This window comes from Phocoena sinus, chromosome 7, assembly GCF_008692025.1.
Source record: "Phocoena sinus isolate mPhoSin1 chromosome 7, mPhoSin1.pri, whole genome shotgun sequence".
NCBI lineage: Eukaryota > Metazoa > Chordata > Mammalia > Artiodactyla > Phocoenidae > Phocoena > Phocoena sinus.
The window spans coordinates 72,931,969-72,951,153 of NC_045769.1; the positions used below are offsets into that span (position 1 = coordinate 72,931,969).

General features: G+C 39.1%; 2 protein-coding genes across 15 annotated transcripts in view; one reads left to right on the top strand and one right to left on the bottom strand.

The window, feature by feature from the left end:
- BAZ2B (bromodomain adjacent to zinc finger domain 2B) overlaps positions 1-19,185 on the top strand; it is a 302,457-nt gene that overhangs the window by 14,560 nt on the left and 268,712 nt on the right. For 2 of the 14 annotated variants that reach the window (XM_032638487.1, XM_032638489.1), the window contains exon 1: positions 5,919-6,264. The exons of 10 other annotated variants lie outside the window; for them this stretch is intronic. In XM_032638487.1, coding sequence (XP_032494378.1) covers positions 6,262-6,264 — 3 coding nt within the window. In that variant the 5' untranslated portion in view covers positions 5,919-6,261. Of the gene's footprint in view, positions 1-5,918; positions 6,265-19,185 lie in introns of those variants that run through there. 2 more of the 14 variants (XM_032638488.1, XM_032638494.1) reach the window with 1 other exon arrangement.
- Positions 16,039-18,981, bottom strand: LOC116757126 (protein FAM71A-like). Its single transcript, XM_032638513.1, has 2 exons — positions 17,589-18,981; positions 16,039-17,557 (listed from the first exon to the last, which is right to left on the bottom strand). Exons 1-2 carry the CDS (start codon positions 18,631-18,633, stop codon positions 16,830-16,832), a joined length of 1,773 nt encoding a protein of 590 aa, XP_032494404.1. The 5' UTR covers positions 18,634-18,981; the 3' UTR covers positions 16,039-16,829.

The following is a 19,185-nucleotide window of genomic DNA, read 5'->3' on the forward strand; positions in this document are numbered from 1 at the left end:
GCCACACGGCTTGCAGAATCTTAGTTCCCAGACCAGGGATTGAACCCAGACCCTCTGCAGTGAAAGCGCGGAGTCATAACCACTGGACCACCAGGGGACTCTCAAAAATGTATCTTATTTAATCTGCATTTCTGTGAATAATTAGTGACCATTTTTTAGTGTCTTAATCTGTTGTATTTCTCTTTTGTAGTTAGTCTTTGACATTTACCTGTTTTTGCACTGAGATCTTAGTATGTTTATGATAAACTATTTATAAATTCTTCTAAATATTAATGGTATGTTTTAATTATATTTACTATAATTATTTGGCTTTATAATAATGTTTTAATTTACAGAAATGTGAAATATTAAATTGTCAGTTCTTTAGATTTTAAAAAACATTTTATTTCCTTTTTTTTTTCCGGTACGCGGACCTCTCTCTGTTGTGGCCTCTCCCGTTGCGGAGCAAAGGCTCCGGGCGCGCAGGCTCAGCGGCCATGGCTCACTGGCCCAGCCGCCCCACGGCATGTGGGATCTTCCCGGACCGGGACACGAACCCGTGTCCCCTGCATCGGCAGGCAGACTCTCAACCACTGTGCCACCAGAGAAGCCCCCTTGGCAGAATTTTTATAGTCACTTCTCATATTTTTATCTTATTTATTTATTAAAAAAAATAAATTTTGGAGGACTAATTTTTCTCAATGAAGGTATAAATCTTTAGATTGAAGAGAAGCAGAGTTTTCTTTTTAAATTGAAGTATAGTTCATGTATAGCATTTTGTTAGTTTCAGGTGTACAGCACAGTGATTCAGTTACATATATATATATTTTTTCAGATTATTTTCCATTATAGGTTATTAGAAGATATTGAATATAGTTCCCTGGGCCATACAGTAAATCTTTGTTGCTTATCTATTTTATATATAGTAGTTTGTATCTGTTATTCCCATACTTCTAATTTATCCCTCCCCTGACTCCCTTTCCTCTTCGGTAACCATAGTTTGTTTTCTATGTCTGTGAACCTATTTCTGTTTTACATATAGATTCATTTGTATTATTTTTAAGATTCCACATATAAGTGGTTTCATATCATATTTGTCTTTCTCTGACTTACTTCACTTAATATGATATTCTCTAGGTCCATCCATGTTGCTGCAAATGGCAATATTTTCTTCTTTTTTATGGCTGAGTAATATTCCATTCTATATACAAACTACATCTTCTTTTTTTTTTTTTTTTTTTTTTTTTTTTTGCGATACGCAGGGCCTCTCACTGTTGTGGCCTCTCCCATTGCAGAGCACAGGCTCCGGACACGCAGGCTCAGCAGCCATGGTTCACGGGCCCAGCTGCTCCGCGGCATGTGGGATCTTCCCAGACTGGGGCACGAACCCGTGTCCCCTGCATCGGCAGGCGGACTCTCAACCACTGCACCACCAGGGAAGCCCCCCAAACTACATCTTCTTAAACCAATAGTCTGTTAATGAGCACTCAGGTTGCTTCCACATCTTGGCTATTGCAAATAGTGCTGCTGTGAATATTGAAATGCATGTATCTTTTCGAATTAAGAGTTTTCATCTTTTCCAGCTATATGCCCAGGAGTGGGGTTGCTGGATCCTATGGTAACTCTATTTTTAGTTTTTTAAGGAACCTCCAGACTGTTTTCCACAGTGGCTGTACCAATTTACATTCCAACCAACAGTGTAGGAGGGTTCCCTTTTCTCTATACCACCTCCAGCATTTATTATTTGTAGGCTTTTTGATGATGGCCATTCTGACCAGTGTGCAGTGATGATACCTCATTGTAGTTTTGATTTGCATTTCTCTAATAATTAGTGATGTTGAGCATCTTTTCATGTGCCTCTTGACCATCTGTATGTCTTCTTTGGAGAAATGTCTATTTAGGTCTTCTGCCCATATTTTGATTGGGTTGTTTGTGTGTTTGATCTTGAGTTGTATGAGCTGTTTGTACAGACTTTTGGAAATTAAGCCCTTGTTGGTGGCATGGTTTGTGAATATTTTCTCCCAATCTGTAGGGTGTCTTTTTGTTTTGTTTAGGGTTTCCTTTTTTGTGCAAAAGCTTTTAAGTTCGGTTAGGTCCCATTTGTTTATTTTTGCTTTTATTTGTATTGCCTTGGGAGACTGACCTAAGAATCAGTCAGAATCAGCACTGACATTGCTACAGTTTATGTCAGAGAATGTTTTGCCTATGTTCTCTTCTAGGAGTTCTATGGTGTCTTACATTTAGGTCTTTAAACCATTTTGAGTTGATTTTTGTATATGGTATGAGGGTGTGAAGAAGTGTTCTAATTTCATTGATTTACATGGAGCTGTCTAGCTTTCACAACACCACTTGCTGAAGAGACTGTCTTTTTCCCCATTGTATATTCTTGCCTCCTTTGTCTTAGATTAATTGACTGTAGGTGTATGGGTTTATTTCTGGACTCTCTGTTCTGTTCCACTGATCCATATGTCTGTTTTTGTGCTAATACCACACTGTTCTGATTAGTGTAGCTTTGTAGTATTGTCTGAAGTCTGGAATGGTTATGCTTCCAACTTTGTTCTTTTTCCTCAGGATAAAAAAAAATTTTTTTTTATTGAACTATTGTTGATTTACAATACTATATTAGTTTCAGATGTACAACATAGTGATTCGATATTTGTATAGATAATACTCCATCTAAAGCTATTACAAAATAATAGCTATATTTCCCTGTGCTGTACAATATATCCTTGTTGTTTATTTATTTTATACATAGTAGTTTGTATCTCTTAATCTGATACCCCTATCTTGCCTGACCCCCTCTCTCTACTGGTAACCACTAGTTTGTTCTGTATTTTATTTTTGGCATTTAAGTCTTCCCCATTTCTTTTTGCTAGGAAAACTGTCTTTTAATGCCCATATTAAGGCCCAACTTCCCATCAGTACTTATTATCTATACTACATTTCCTCAAAATCTCTGCTATAAGGAATGTCAAACTAGATAACTAAAGGTCAGCTTTTTAAAGCATTGTCAATTTTTTATTATTTTTTTCTACCTCTTGTAAAAGGACTCTTTCTAAAAAATATTAATTTTATTAGATAGTTCTGAACATATTAAAAATAAATTTTCATTGATCAGGTAAGGTTGTTATCCTGGTAAATAATTCTATTTCTTATTAGATACCTGAATTAAAACTATTTGAGAATATAATTTGGACCTTTAAAAAATAAATTCTAATATTATATTTGAGCTGTTTGCTTGTTTATGATAAAAATAAATTGTAAATGCAGCTCTACAGCTTGCCGGTTATTTCTTCTTACAATTAATCATGTTCATTGCCCTTTGATTTTTCTTTTTTTATATTCATTTTATTGTTTATTTTCTAACTTTAAAAAAAATTGAGGTATAGGGGCTTCCTTGGTGGTCCAGTGGCTAAGATTTTGTGCTCCCAGTGAAGGGGGCCTGGGTTTGATCCCTGGTCAGGGAACTAGATCCCACATGCCACAACTAAGGGTTCTCATGCCACAGCTAAAGATCCTGCATGCCGCAACTAAAAGATCCTGCATGCTGCAAGGAAGATCCTGCACGTGGCAAAAGAAGATCCAGTGTGCTGCAACTAAGACCTGGCACAGCCAAATAAATAAATTTTTTTTTAAAAAAAAAGAGCACTCTAAAAAAATAATCGAGGTATGATTGACATATAACATTATATTAGTTTCAGAAGTACAACATGACTTTTCTTAAAATTAAAAGTATATTTTTTACTAAAAAATACTCCCAGTTTTGAAAAACACAGAAAAGTATTAACATAAAACTTTCAAATATCCAAAATTCTATTATTTGCTTTTTAAATTTATTTTATGTTGCAGTTTATTTAGTGAAACGAAAGTGTTCATAAATGAAACAGCAAGTTAGTGTGATGAACCTCCCCTCTAAAAGGTGTAAATGAGGGGAGTGGGCATGGAGTGAAATACTTTTGTGATATCAGCTAAGAAAGAACCAAAAAAACCCATTGGATTAAGCAATAAGAACACTGGTGACCTTGGCAATAATAGTTTCAGTGGAATGGTTTGGACTAAAGGTGAAGAAATAGAAACATGGAGTTTAGATAGGTTTTCTTTCTTTCTTGTAAAGGAAAAGAAAAATAGATTGGGAAGTGTTCAGGAAGGAAATGTGGGCTTGAAGATGACTTTCTTAATGATGAAAATAAAGATATAGCGGCAGGGAATATGATTCAGAAATTCTTTGAGAAATGAGAAGAAACAGGTTCCAGACCCATGTTAGACTGATTGACATTAACTAGGAGGAGGAGTACTTCTGTAATTAGAGGGAATTGGAAAATCTGTGGATGTATACACCAGTGGGATTGCAGCTTTGGTGGAAAGAAATTTCAGAGAGTTCAGGTTCCAAATATCAGAAATTCTTCAACCAGAAATGGCTTTTTGCTGTTTTTTAATAAAACAAAGTTTTAATTTCCAATCTTTTTTCTATGTATGCATGTATATATGTATATGTCAATATATACATATATATTTTACAAAATAGCAATGTTATATGTAGTTTTGCATTCTGCTTTTTACACTTTATTTTCTTTTTGGATTATATTATGAGCATTTTCTCATGTCATTAAATATTTTTAAACAGCATATCATAATTGATTCAACTATCTAAGTTTGGGACATTTAAATTGCTTTTGGTTAGCATATGTTACAATATATAATGGAATAATATTACATCAAACATCCCCAAGGCTTTTTGCATATTCTAATTTATTTCCTTATGATACATTCCTGGAGATTGAATTGCTGTGTCAAAGCATATGAATATTTTACATATACACAGCGGTATTCTGGTAAATGTTAACAACTGGCTTGTATGTCTGGTGGAGGGAGCCCTGATTTGTAGTGTGTGTTGTTTCCTTTGGTGTAATACTCCAAACATGGTCTATTTCAATCCAACGACTTAATACCACTGAACAGATATGAGATGTGCAGTCATACAACCATTATATAGTATTTACACCAAACTGGTAAAGTAGACGTAAATGATGTCAACAGCATAGGAAATAATAAAATGTAATAAAATAAGTGAGGTAATTAGGGAGTGATCAGTTTTAAGTGTTTATTACCTTATTTTTAATATAATTTATTGAATGGTAAGTTTATGTAATTTAACTTTTAATAATGACTATATTTAACAGCTGGGTCACAAAATTCCTGAAAATTTAACAGTTGGCTCTTGTGAGCTATTATGAGTAAGCTCCAGCACACCACTGCTAGGTTATCTTTTTTTTTTTTTCTTTTTTTATCCTCCTCTTCCTTTCCTCTTCTCCTTCCTTCTTCCCTCTTCTGATATTTACGGTGGAATTTTTCTTCCAAGATTGCTGTTTTCAATATAGGAAGAAATATAAATACTTAGAAGAGAAATGTTTTACTCTTTTTGTTTATGGCTTCGAGGTTAATCTTGCTTTACTCTTGAATTTTATTATAGATGGACTCTATTCAAGTGAAAGAAGTGAGGTGTGGATTCCCAGCTTTTTTTCCCCAAAACTCTCTTATTGTTTCTAATAATTTTTTACTTGATTCTCTAGGATTTTCTAGATATATAATTATATTATGCAAATAAAGATAACTTTGCTGCCTTTGATTCTAGTACTTATAACTTTATTTTTCTGTGTAAAGAATAAAGTTGGTCAGTACCTACAAAGCAGTGTTAACATTGAGCATCCTTATTTTTTCCTGATTTTGGAAATGTTTCAAATACTGTATCATTGTCTATTGGCTTCTTTAATGATGGCATTTACCTCACTAGTTTTGGCGCTTTTTTGGCGGCTTTCAGTTTGTTATATGTGTTTATGAAAATCACATTAAGCAAGTATCCATTTATTTCTATTTTATTAAGACATAAAAAATTCAGAAAGGAAGTTTAATTTTATGTAAATGCATGAGAAGCTTGGTAATTCTTGATGACCTTCTCCATTTACCTTAGTGTTGTTTAAGTTGGTTTGGTTGTTCTATTTTGTGCTAGAGGTTTAGATATTGATGGCCTTTGATATTTGGGGTAAGCAACAAGGTGACCTGAGCAACAGAAAATAAAATTCAGATATGTTTTCCCCTAGAACTTTTTCTCTGAATCTCTTGAGATCTGTGCTGTGGGTGTACCTGTGATCCTATGTTTGAGGGTCAGCCTTTGATTTTAGCAGTTCTACTGCTTCATCCTGGCCGACCTGTAAATGGGGCCGTGGGAGGGGGCAGCAGGAATAGGAGAATGGCCACTCTAATACTGTGGATTATGAGTTTTTTATGGTGAGTCAGTGCTTACTTATGTCTGCCTAGTCAGACTTGATCATTACCTGCAAAAAAATGGCTCCTTTTCAACCCTAATGACTGGTTGAGGAAAATTAAAACAATGAGGCCAAAACATAGCCCATGATGTTTTTCTGCTGTGTGAACATGGGTCCCAAGTTCTGTGATTCCCACTTCTCCTATAGGCCTTCCGTGTCCCTAAACTTTAATTCTGCAAGTTACGACTTAGGGTATTTCAGAATATTCTCACTTATTTCCTAAAATCTACACCTTGTACTCTTGGAGCATATATGTATAAAATAAAAATCTTTTTATAATGTTGGTATTTTCCCTGGCTTCTTGAATAATGGCATTTCCCTCACTAATTTTGGTCCTTTTTGTTGGATTTTTGGCAGTGATTATGTGAATGGATGCTGTCTTATTCAGATTTTAAAGCTCATTTCACATATCCAAAAAATTCTCCTCAGAAAAGGTATACCATTTTAAACTACTGCTGCTGGACTTTGAGAATTTTTTTCATTGTATTCTTAATGGGAATAATTTCATTTTAATTTGTATATCCTTCATTGTTACGGATAATCATAGGTTCCTAAATATATTGAGGTATGGTATTTATGTTTGAATTGTTTAGAAGGAGTGGTTTTGGCAAGAGTTTTGGAGTGATGTGATAGCAGTAATCCCCAAACAGCTGGTCTCATTGTAAGGTATGGCTGGTTATTTTCACAGGTGCAAAAAGAGTTAACCATGTAGGCCTCCTTGAGTTGGCTTTTGCAAACCTAGAGCCTATACACTACTGCACAACTATTAAGGCTACAACATTAACTTGACTGTAACTTTCCATAGGGAATCTCAGCTAGGACATTTTAAAAGCTACTGTTATTTGCTTTCCTCAGGCTAGGAAAGCAAGCCCAGGACACTACCAGATTTCACCTACAGAAGTATCCTTAAATATCCCTCAAATTTCTTAAGGTTCCTAGCCTGCCAGCAAGTGATCTTCCTTATCACATGTAAGGCTGAGCCTTATAAGCCAGGGACCAGGCCAGGTTTCCTGCAAGGGCTCTCTAGGCATTGGATCCTTAAGTAAAGCCAACCTTAGTTTCTTACAAATACCTGTTTAAACGAGCATTGTTCTCAAATGTGATACTCTAGGTAACAAAACTTGGGTTGCTTAATAGATTTGTCCAATTATATCCTAATAAAAAGGAGGACAGATTCTTAACCATATCTGTGCAGATATCTCTACTGCCATGAAAGGGTGATTCACTAAAGAGTTTCTGAATTCTAAGGGTTAGAAAGAGTCAGATAATATTTTTAAAGCTTCATTTTAGTTTACAAAAGCAGAGTTTACTAAAGTGTTGTGATTATAGATAGCTTAAGAAGAAAGAAAACAGAACACTAAAACATTGTCAACAATATTCCAGTCAAATTAACTTTCTATAGTCAGTTCATTCAGTACTATGTGTGTAGTTTTTGTTGTTGTTTCTCTGGAGCTTGGGTTAGCTGTCTGTTGTTATGAACATTTCTGCTTCTAGACTAAAAAGAGTCCTGGAAATTTTTACTTGGTCCAAAGATGTTCTGAAAGTTGTTCGAGAGATGTCACCAAAAAGCCTTACCGATATTTTATTCTTTGAAGTGTTAACAGTTACAAGTACCTGGCACAATTCTTTCCACAAACTCTGAACGTTTTTTGTTGAAGACACAAACTCTCGCTTATAGCTTATGGCAGAGCTTTCAAGAAAACATCAAAGTAAAACAAAAGCTCTCTGTGGAAAACAGAGACTTAATGGCTGTGGTTAATTTGTTACTCTAATTCATAATATGAAAATGGAAGAGAGTAAAATTCTGTATTGGGGTATGGTATGTAAATATGTTATAAAAGTTTTGATCAGCATTTCCCCTGAGGGTAAAAATATAATGGACAGTGAGGGCATTGACACATCTCCAGGGACTTCTCACACCACAAAATTTCTGAAATATTTACATTAATAACATGTTACCTATACAGAATTAACCTAGGAAAGGATAGGTGTCTTTTTTGATTTGACAATTTTTCCCATGTGACTCTTAGAATAGTAACATATAAAACAAACCTAATTCTTTCTAACACCTCTGTTTTTATAAGGTGAAGCAACAAGACTTTTTGGCTTTCTTGAGGCACTCTGGGAAATCTCAAAGATAGGTTAGTATAAAATATTGTAAAAAGTTTTATATAGTCTATATTTAGGATATGATTAGGAAAATGCAAAGTTGAGAGTTGTTAGAAGATTTGGGGCTTGATAAAAATAGAATCGTGGGTACCTGAGAAATAATATTTGGTTATCTATTTAATCAAAGTAACATTAAAAATAAACATAGAAGATAATATGTTTGCTGATTCATAAGTGAGGAGGAACCTTTATTACTTTTTTTTTCTTTAGATAATCAAGGAAATAAAAAAGTGAGCATAAAGCACAGAAAATTATTCTGGTAGGACACAGCATTTCTACTCTTTGTGCACACTGCACAGAAGGTATGGAATAGCCTTTCATATTGAAGATAAAGGTATTAATCAGTACCTCAAGGAAGCAAGCCCATCAACATTGAATGAAATTTGCTAAAATTTAAAATGTTTCATAGCTTCTTTTCAGAATTGGCTGTTATAAATCAAGGCAAACAAAATTCACTTTCCAAGTTAGGTCCTTCTTTATTGTCTTTCATGTTCTGGAATAAACAGACACTTCACTAAGATCCCCTTAGAGGTTAGTGGTTCTCTCTAAGGGGATCTGCGAGGTCAAAACAATATTTGTAACAATACTAAGATGTTATTTGTATTATTGTGCAATACATTAATCATTGCTATTTTCAAACGTATCAGTAAATAAGTATTTAAAATAATACCTCGGTTTTAATTTCCAATATGATAAACATCAATAGCTATAATCCATATAAAATAAAAGCTCTTTGGAGTCCTCAGTAATTTCTAAGAGTGGAATGGGGTCTGGAGACCAAAAAAAGCCCAAGAATCCCTTCTTTGGGATGAAACACTTTTTTTTTTTGGACAAATAAATGCACATACTCAGTTGTACTTCTCTGTCACTGTTGCTCCTAAGGTAGCCTCAACTGCTCATATTGATTGTACCTTTTAGCTAAACTAATTTCTGTTTCACAGAGAAAAGTTAGGGGTGGGTAATTGAGAACTGTCTGCCACACACCAGCATTTTAGCAGACTAGCAGAGCTCTTGATCACACACAAGACAACTTTTTATAGCCATATAAATGCCTTTAAACCTTAAAGAGGCAAAAATCGACACTTTCATTAACATGACCCAGAACTATAGCCTGTCAATATTAAAATAAGAAGCAAAAGTATATAAGCTTAAAACTATGCTTAGTAATTAATGTTTCAGTATTTTATCTTACTTAGATTTTTTCCTAGGACTCTAATAATCATCATTTAGTTAACTCAATTTAATATCAGTCCAAGGCTTTAGGTTACCTAAAGATTTTGAAATTACCTTCAAGCTGCCATGCTACAAAATAGTTACTGTTGAAGAAAAAGTTTGCTAGAATAATGATCCAATTTATTAGAACATAGAAAATTTTCAAAATTATAAACATTGTATGGGATTAATTTTAGCTTATTGGGTTAAAGCCATAACTTTTATTTAAACAAAATTTATTAATCTGTTTACCAAAGATTTGCCTTAATTATGCAAACTTGGGTTCTTAAAAGGTCCTGACTTTGTTTTTATTAAGTATTTTTAAAATTTGTTTTGTAATGCACATTTAAAATATTAGAAGTTCAGTTTTTTTATTCTCTGAGAAATTTGGTTTAAAGACAATGAAAGGCCTGGAAATGGATAGTGGTGGTACTGCACTATATGAATGTACTTAATACCACTGAAATGTACATTTAAAAATTATTACAGTGGTAAATGATATGTTATATATATTTTACCACCAAAAAAAAAGACAACGAAAGGCGCAGATAACTAGGTAAGATGTCCTAGATAGGATATCAGCAATCTTTCTTTGCCTTTGGTAAGTCTTCCACAATTTTTCCTCTTAGGGACGTTATTACAGGAGAGGTGAGATTTGGATGTGCAGAACTAAAGGTATAGTTCAGATTGTCTATAGATTAAGATGAGATGCAAAAATGTGGCCAACATTTGAATATTCACTGTGGAAAACAGTCGTAGATAGGGTTGAAATATAGCTTTTGGACATACTCTTTGTTTTCTGATGTTTACAGGTTAGGATATCATATGTTTTATAAATGAACATTAAAAAATTTATTTAATTTGTCACAAGGAGATGGGGGCTTACAATTTTTCTGTTTCCCTTAGCAGTAGGGCAAGCCCATTTGGTAGGAGTTTTGGCCAAACTGCATTATATTTTAGTGCTTTACTTTGTGATATATTTGTCAAGTATTTGCTAAAGTCAAGGAACTCTTAGAGTTGGGATGGGAGAAAATAAAAAGATGAATAAGATACTTTATTGATTATCTAATTCTGTTTAGCAAAAAATTTCTAGATTTAGCAGCTTAAAACAACAAATATTTATTTCAGTTTCTGGGGGTCAGGAATCTGGGATTCATTTAGGTGGTTTTAGCTCGGGTTTTCTCACGAGGTGGCTGTCAAGTCTGTTGGGACGGCAGTCATCTCAAGTGTCAGCTGTGGCTGGCGGATCTGCTGCCAAGCTCACAGGTTACTGGCCGACCTCAGTTCCTTGTTGGCTTTGGCAGGAGGCCTCAGTTCTTTGTCACATGGTCATTTCCATAGTGCTGCTTCTGACATGGCAGGTTGCTGCCCCCAGAGTGAGTGATGAGAGACAAGAGACAGAGACTCTTTGCAGTGACTGTGTTTTGAGAGAGGAAGAAGAAAAGTTTGAACATAAAGCAATTTGGAAAAGAATAAACAGATTAAAAATTCTAATAAAGTCATGATTTTGAATACTCACAAACTTAAGACGATCCCAGAAATACTTAGAAAATATACTGAAGAAATTTCCATTCTAAACACATTGTATATATTTCACTGGTATAAGGTGTGTGTGTGTGTGTGTGTGTGTGTGTGTGTGTATACAGGAAAGGTTCATATCCATATTAACAGAAGGTTTATTTTCATTCTTAAAGATAGCTGCTTTGCTTGACTTAAAAAGTCATATTAGGATCACTATTTCAAAGAAAAATCTTAAAATCAAGTTCTATTTAGGATCACAAAATATGGTATCATATTTAAAAGCCTTAAATCTAGTACTGTGAATTTTGTTCTAGAAAGTGAATCAGGACATTGGTGATTCTAGGTTTTTGTTTTGCTTTTGTGGCCACCCATGGTGGGAGTGGAATCAAATTTTTAGAAAAGTTAAAAGTAAAATGTAAATAATTCTCAATTAAAACAATCAAGGGAAAAATACTGGACTGGTAGGCTCCTCCTTTTGAGTCTTTAAGATTGTATGAACTATGATTCCCTTCTTCCTTTTTACATTTTAGATTTTCTTAAAATGAAATTACTGTATATGCCATTCAATACTTGACTCTCACTATTTAACTGTTAAAGTATTTGCTTCTGCTTCCTGATTCTACCTTTGTTACCATAGAAACAGAAGCAGACTAGGGAACTTTTAAGATGGCCAGTAACTGAAATTAATGAGCATTCTAACTCATCACCTGTAGTTGTTGTGTCCCATTCCTGCTCTTGTTTTAATAGAAATAAGCAGGCAACATAAGGCCTGTTGACTAGGAGGCCTTAAAAAAAGTAGAAAGGACTAACAGATGGACAGACACCTTTATTCTTCACCTGTGTGTGCTCCCCCAACCCCGTGAGACCCCCAGGACGATAGTCAGCCCTGCTTCAGCGGTACCTGGCCCCTCACACCTGCCCGCCCTGTGCAGGTGTTCGGCACCAGCCCCTAGGAACATATGCTGAGGCCATGGAGCGTGTGAAGAAGGCCAAGGTGAGGCTGCTGCCCACCTGGGCAGACGCTGACCAGCGCAGTGCTCGTGTGCAGGGGCTCGGGGTGGAGGGGGCACAGGGCTGGGTCCACGCTGAGCCCCGAGAGGCCCTCACACCCCCATCCACCCACAGGCTCCCACAGGGAGGGGAAAAAAAAGCCGGGAACTTAACTCATTTGCTTCAGACTTCTTCACTTGCCTAGAGAGCTACACTATGATGAAAGAGCTTTTCTAATAGCTTGGGAAAGAGATTTTCATTCTTGTGAAACGGTTAGACCACTTTCCATTCCATACTATTATACATTAAAATGTTTATAATGTGCTTTTCATTTGTAGGTATTAAAATAATACATGTTTTTCTAGGGGATGAGTTTTGATATTATTTTGATGTTAGCCTCCTGTGGTCAAAATTTTTTTTACACGTTATTTAAGTGAACCTTGAAAAATAAATACAGATCTTAAACTCTGTAAGAAGGTATTAAAATATTATTAAATTTAACCAGACTGTTATTTGTTTATCATGTCAAGAAATAAATGTTTTAAAATACTTAAATTTTAGGAAGTTCCCTGGCGGTCCAGTGGTTAGGACTCAGCGCTTTCACTTCCAGGGTCAGCTTAGATCCCTGGTCGGGGAACTAGGATCCTGCCAACCACATGGCGTGGCCAAAAAAAAAAAAAAAAAGTTATATTTTAAAATGTAAAATGTCGTGTTTTAAGGCTAGTTAGCAGCTTTTAAAATGTGCTTCTTTGCATTTTTTGTTTTCCTCTTGAAATGTAGATAAATCTGATAATGTCCACATTGGGAATAGGAATTATTAGAGATTGCTAGAAGTTTGCTTCCTTCATTTTTTTCCCCGTTTTTGTGCAATTAAGAAATAGCATACCTTTTGGAATTTTTTGCTTTAGAAACCTAAATTAAAGTTTCCTTCCTCTGGTTGTTGCCTTTAAAAATTTTAATTCTTATATTGAGTCTATCTTATAGATTTATTTTTTGTCTAGTTTTGAAGAACTTTTACTTGGTTTTCCTTTGAGTGGTTGATTAACAAAACAGTGGTCCCTAGGTTGGGCATTGTTTCCAGGACCCCTGTGGATACCAAAGTCTGTGGATGCTCACGAGCCTTATATAAAATTGCATAGTATTTGCATATAACCTAGGCACATCCTCCTGTATGTATGTAGATATATATATATATATATATATATTATTTTTTGACTTTAAAATAACACCTATTTTATTTTTGAGTTGGGGCACAGAATACCAAAACTGGTTGATTTCCTTCCCCATGATTCTCCTACTAGCCATTAAGATAAGCCCAAGCCAAATTTATCACTTTTAAAAAATATACTGAGTTAGGACATCTCTGCATATCGTGTCCTTTCTTGGGAGTTAACTGATGTTTATGAATCCCGGGAAGGCTAGTTCTGGGAGGGATTGTGGAAGGTTTCCAGTGACAGCATCAAACATCTCCCCTATCAGTGTGAAGATTGTGATGTATCATTATGGGATGATCTCCAGCCAGTTATCTCGACTCTCTGGGTCTCGGTGTTCTCACTGGTTAAAATCGGATGCCTGTATACTTTAAATCATCTCTAGATTACTTATAATACCTAATACTATGTAAATGCTATGTAAATAGTTGTAAATACAACATAACGGCTATGTAAATAGTTTCTGGATTTGGGGCAAATTCAAGTTTTGCTTTTTGGAACTCTCTGGAATTTTTTTTTCCAACGATTTTTTGATCCTCGGTTAGTTGAATCTGTGAATGTGGAACCTGCAGATATGGAACCTGTGGATACTGAGGGTCAACTGTAGTTGCTTCTTTCTGGGTGACCTTTGTTAGGGTATTGTCTTTAAATCTGGTTCACTCTTAATTCTTCTTAGACTACATGGTTTTTAGCCTCCAGTCTTCTATATTAATGGTCTTGTTCTGAACTATTTTTGATTGTGCTTCCCTATCAGTTAAAATGTTTTGGAGCATAGATCACCAATATATGTACATTTTAAATGAACTACATAAATTTAATAATATTCTAATATAGTATGTAGGATATATGATGTACTAATGAATATAAATGAAAATAAAATGAGATAAAGATGATATAAATAGGATCCTAAAATATTTTGCTAATGATGAAGACTTTATATTATTAGCCAGTTTCTCAAAGTGCATTGAACATGTAAGGGGATAGTTGTTAACAATAGTAGATACCTATATTTCAAATGATGTATTGTTAAACTCATAGTTATTTTTAGCTGAGGTCATCCTTGTTTTTTCCTCATAATGTGGCTGATAACTTGGAGCAGAAGCATCAGCTTTGGCATTTTCATGTTGTCTCTTGTGACTTTATTACTAGTATTATATTCTGTCTTAGTCCGTTTAGCCTGATGTAAGAGAATACCGTAGACTGGGTGGCTTGTAAACCCCAGAAATTTATTTCTCACAGTTCTGGAGGCTGTGAGATCAAGATCAGGGCGCTGGCAGATTCCAAGTCCGGTGACAGCCTGCTTCCTGGTTCCATAGACCATGGCCATCTTGTTTTGCTGTGTCCTCATGTGTTTGGGGGAGCAAGGGAGCTCTTTGGGGCCTCTTTTTATATCGGCACTAATCTCATTCATAAGGGCTTTGTCCTCATGTCCTAATGTTAGCTAGCAAGGGGTCACTGCCTGATTCACATAGTAGCCAGTACTATGGTACAGGCTTTTGAGAAAAGAAAAAGCTTTATTGTGATGTGAGCTGGCAAGGCTCAAATCTGTCTCTAAGATCTAGGGTTCAGTCAAGCTTTTATGAGTTAGCTGGTAGGGTTGGTATGTGGATCTTCCAATTGGAGAGCTTTGGAACCTGGCCATTTATGGTAAAGGGGCTTCAACATCACATCTTCCTGGACGATGGACCCTTTGCTTCTGAATGGGTTCCGGTGTTCTCGTTCCAGTCATGTCCCGGTCCTTTGGTTCCATGGAGCGGGGGGATAAACTTTGGTTCCAGGTGTATTTGAGGTCAAAATTTTCTCCTCTGCACATGCTTCAGCTGCATGATTGGTGGTTTTGTTCTGTAGTCTCTTAAAAAACAACTCAGTTATCCTTCTAGAAACAGGATGGGGTCAGTTTGGGCTGGTTACACTAATTATCTCCCAGAGGCCCTCCCTCTTAATACCATCACCTTGGGGTTAGGATTTCAATATAAATTTGGAGGGGGTGGCGACACAAACACTCAGACCATAGCATATTTAATCCATTACTTTTTTTTTTTTTTTTTTTTTTTTTGCGGTACGCGGCCCTCTCACTGTTGTGGCCTCTCCGGTTGCGGAGCACAGGCTCTGGACGCGCAGGCTCAGTGGCCACGGCTCACGGGCCCAGCCGCTCCGCGGCATGTCGGATCTTCCCAAACTGGGCCACGAACCCGCGTCCCCTGCATCGGCAGGCGGACTCTCAACCACTGCGCCACCAGGGAAGCCCAATTATATATTTTTAAGTATATTTTTATCATGAAAAAGGGAGAAAAGTCACTATATCCCACCTGAATGGCTAAAAGGAAAGAGCTAAACAGTATCAAATGTTGGCAAGGATGTGGAACAACCAGGACTTTAATACATTCCTGGTGGGAATTATTATTTCCACAGTCATTTTGGAAGGAAAATAGCTTGGCAGTATAATCAGAAGCTGAACATATGCATATATTCAATTCCATTCCTATGTATATGCCGAACAGAAGTTTATGTATATTTTTACCAGCAAATCTGTATATCAATGTTCATAATAGCACTATTTTTAATAGCCCAAAACTGATAATAACTTAAATCAATAACAGAATAAGTTGTAGTATCATCACACAATGGAATACTGTATAGCAGTGAAAATAAATGGACGATCGCCAGGGAAGTCATGCACAAACCTCATAAATATAATGTTAAGGGAAAGAAACCAGAGTCAAAGAGTACATACTATGTGATTCCAGTATGTAAAGTTGAAAAAGCAAACTGCATTCATCTATGGTGTTGGAAGCTAGGGTAGTGGTTACCCTTGAGTGACTGCAAGGGGGCACTTCCAGAGTTTGCAGTGATGTTCTGATTCTTCGCCAGGTGCTAGTTTCGTGGGGTTGCTTATCTTGTGAAATGTCATCGAATGGTATGCTTACGATGGCACACTAGCTACTACTTGCGGTTCTGATTGCGAGCTAATAAATACTTCTGTTCACTGAATAGCCCGAGGGGACATGAGTCCTGTTCTTGCTTTGTTTACAGACCTTCAGGGGAAATAAGCGTTTATAAAAAGAATAGGGGGATAGTGAAGGAGAGCTTCCCAGACCATAGTCTGACTTTGAGCCATGGCCCTGGGGGGCAAAGCCAGAAAGGAGTGGAGGCCAGATGCAGCACTGCTGTTGGCGCTGAGCATGTGTGTGAGGTGGGGCTGCCCTTGACTGGACACTGGGTCTCAGACTGTGGCACAGCTGACATCACAGAATCCACTGTGAGGCTACAGCTGGGCTTCGGGACCTAGAAATTCAGACAAGACACTGCATGCATTCTCAGATTGTTTGGTTTTTTATTTAAATTGCAGTAAGGAAGCTGAAATGGGCTCTCCAGGGGTATTTCCCTGAGCCCTGGTCCCCTTTGCAGCTCCCAGCTCTAGGTCCTATTGATGGGCTTCAACCGTCACTGGCTCCACGGTCTCAGATGTCACACCTCCAGTGATCTCCAGCCCCTGGCCACTCTCTGCTGTCTCTACGATGGCCTCCATTCGGGTCCCTTCCACTGGCTTCGCCAGGATGCTCACATATTTATCACGTGAGGAGGCCACTGTCTTTGTAGTAAGACTGGCTCTGACGTTCCTGAAGAAAGAGCTGATCCTGCTGAGTCTCTCGGTGGTGGGACCTGAACTCACTGTAGATAAGCTCCTGCCCGATTTGTGCGAGGTCCTGGACTCGTTGGTGATGGGAGCACGGCTGATGCCTTTGTGAGCAGTGCCCTGCTCGCTGCCCCCTGGGCTGCCGTGGCCTTTGTCCTTTTGGTCATCTCTAGTGGCTCTGCGGCCGCCTGAGCACGGGCCAGCTGCTTTCTGGATGGTCTTGTTCCCTGCTGCCTTGTGGTGGCTTTCCACTGAACTGCAGAGCGAGGGGCTCGTAAGAGCTCTGTCCTCTCCCCAGTGCTCCCTTCTCTCCCTTCTTCCCTTGCGGGCCTGGGACACCCTCTGTGAGCTGCCATCCTGTTCACTCACTTTGCCTTCCTGTGGCAAGGTTGAGATGAGGGTCCCCTCGTCCTCCTCGTCGGCTCTTCCTTCAACAGTCTTGCCGGTAGATTCTGCTCCGACCACAGTCATGCCGGCCTCTGGGGAGAGGCTGGTGGATGTGCTGGAAGCATACCCTGACTGGTTCACGGCACCTGCCAAGCATACCCTGAATTGTTCGCAGCACCGTTTTCCTGCTCCTCAGGGATGTTCTGGCAGTGCCCCCAGTGGCTATGTTGGTTTTGCTTCCTCCTGGACCGTTGCTGGCTGTGGCTGCTGTGGCCGTGCTCTGCTCTTCAGGGGCAGGAGATTTGATCACTGCCATGCTCAAAGCACCCACTGCGGTGCCTCCTGCCACCCCTGCTGTCTCCACTTTGGTCGTTGCCCGCGATGCTGACACTTTGCCAAGCACTGTAGGTTTTGCTTTTGCAGTGGCCACATCGGGCATGGTATCGGGCTTGTGGGAGTCCAGTTGGATCCCCTCCCCCCCAGCAAAAGCGGCAGACGTGGCCCCGGCCAGCTCAGAGCACGTGTGGAGGCTGCAGATGCTCACCTGGTCCTGATCCCACTTTCCTTGGAAATCCTCCACTGCCGGGCTCCTGCCGTCGTCCTGCTCCTCGAACACAGGCAGGCCGATCATGTCCCAGGCTGGAACGGCATAGGTGCGGCTGTGACTCTCCACTGGTGGTCGCAGGAGGTAAATCAGCTCTTCCCAAGAGGTGAAGAGGTCTTCCTGCGCGTCCAGAGGGGCACACAGCTGCAGGTACCAGGAGCGGCCAGTGGCAAACTTCACGCGCAGCTGTTGTTTCTCACGATTGTGAGTGGAGATGCCCACGAGCGTCAAGGGAAGGAGCCTGGTGAGCTCTAAGGTCTTTGCAGCCTCGTGGCTCTTGCCCTTGGCGGCCTGGCTGTGCTCAGCGTGCTCTTCACAGCCGGTGGCCCATCGGGCCAGCAGCGTGGTGTCTGGGAGTGGGAGGACGGGGCTGCTGGATGTGATGCCCACGGTCACCATGCAGACACAGTTGTACACGTCAAGCAGGTCTCCCCTCTTCGTGATCTGGATGAAGTCGCTCTCGAATACCGGGGCGTCCTTGAACATGTCGCATTCGCCCTTGCGCAGTTGCTGCTGCAGCTTCCCCGTGGTGGTGTTGAACAGGCCCACCCCGGTGCTGCTCTGGGCCGTGTGATACGGGAGCAGAGAGTCCCCACTCATGGCTGTCTTTGATCACGACAGGCGACAGGCAGCGCGGTTAGGGTGGGCCTCTGGCTCTTCCCTCCCTCGGCCTCACTGGCAGAAGAGCGAGCTGCGGTGCTCGTACGTCACACACAGGCGGCCCTACGGCAGGTCTTCCAAGACCGCCCCACAGGCCCCCAGCGTTGCCTCAGGGTCTCCCAGAGGCAGGGGTGTGGGTAGGGGCACAGATGATCACAGTGGGGACGCTGTAGGGCGCCTGGACCCCAGGCTGAATCTCTTCAAGTGTGTAGAGAGGTATGGCAGGCTCCCCCTCTGCCTCACCTCACTTCTGCTTCTGGCTTTTTATCTCCCCAAGAGGCTGTGGTGAACTTCAGTCCCAGTGAGAGAAGTAACCACTTTCTCAGCCTAACCCCCTGGCACAGCCTGTTTATCCTCTGGTGCCCTTTGTGACCTATCACTGTCGCATAGCCCTTTCCTCATTGTGACCTATCACTGTCACATAGCCCTTTCCTCATTGTGACCTATCACTGTCACATAGCCCTTTGCTTCATCCCCCAGCTGCCCCCTCAG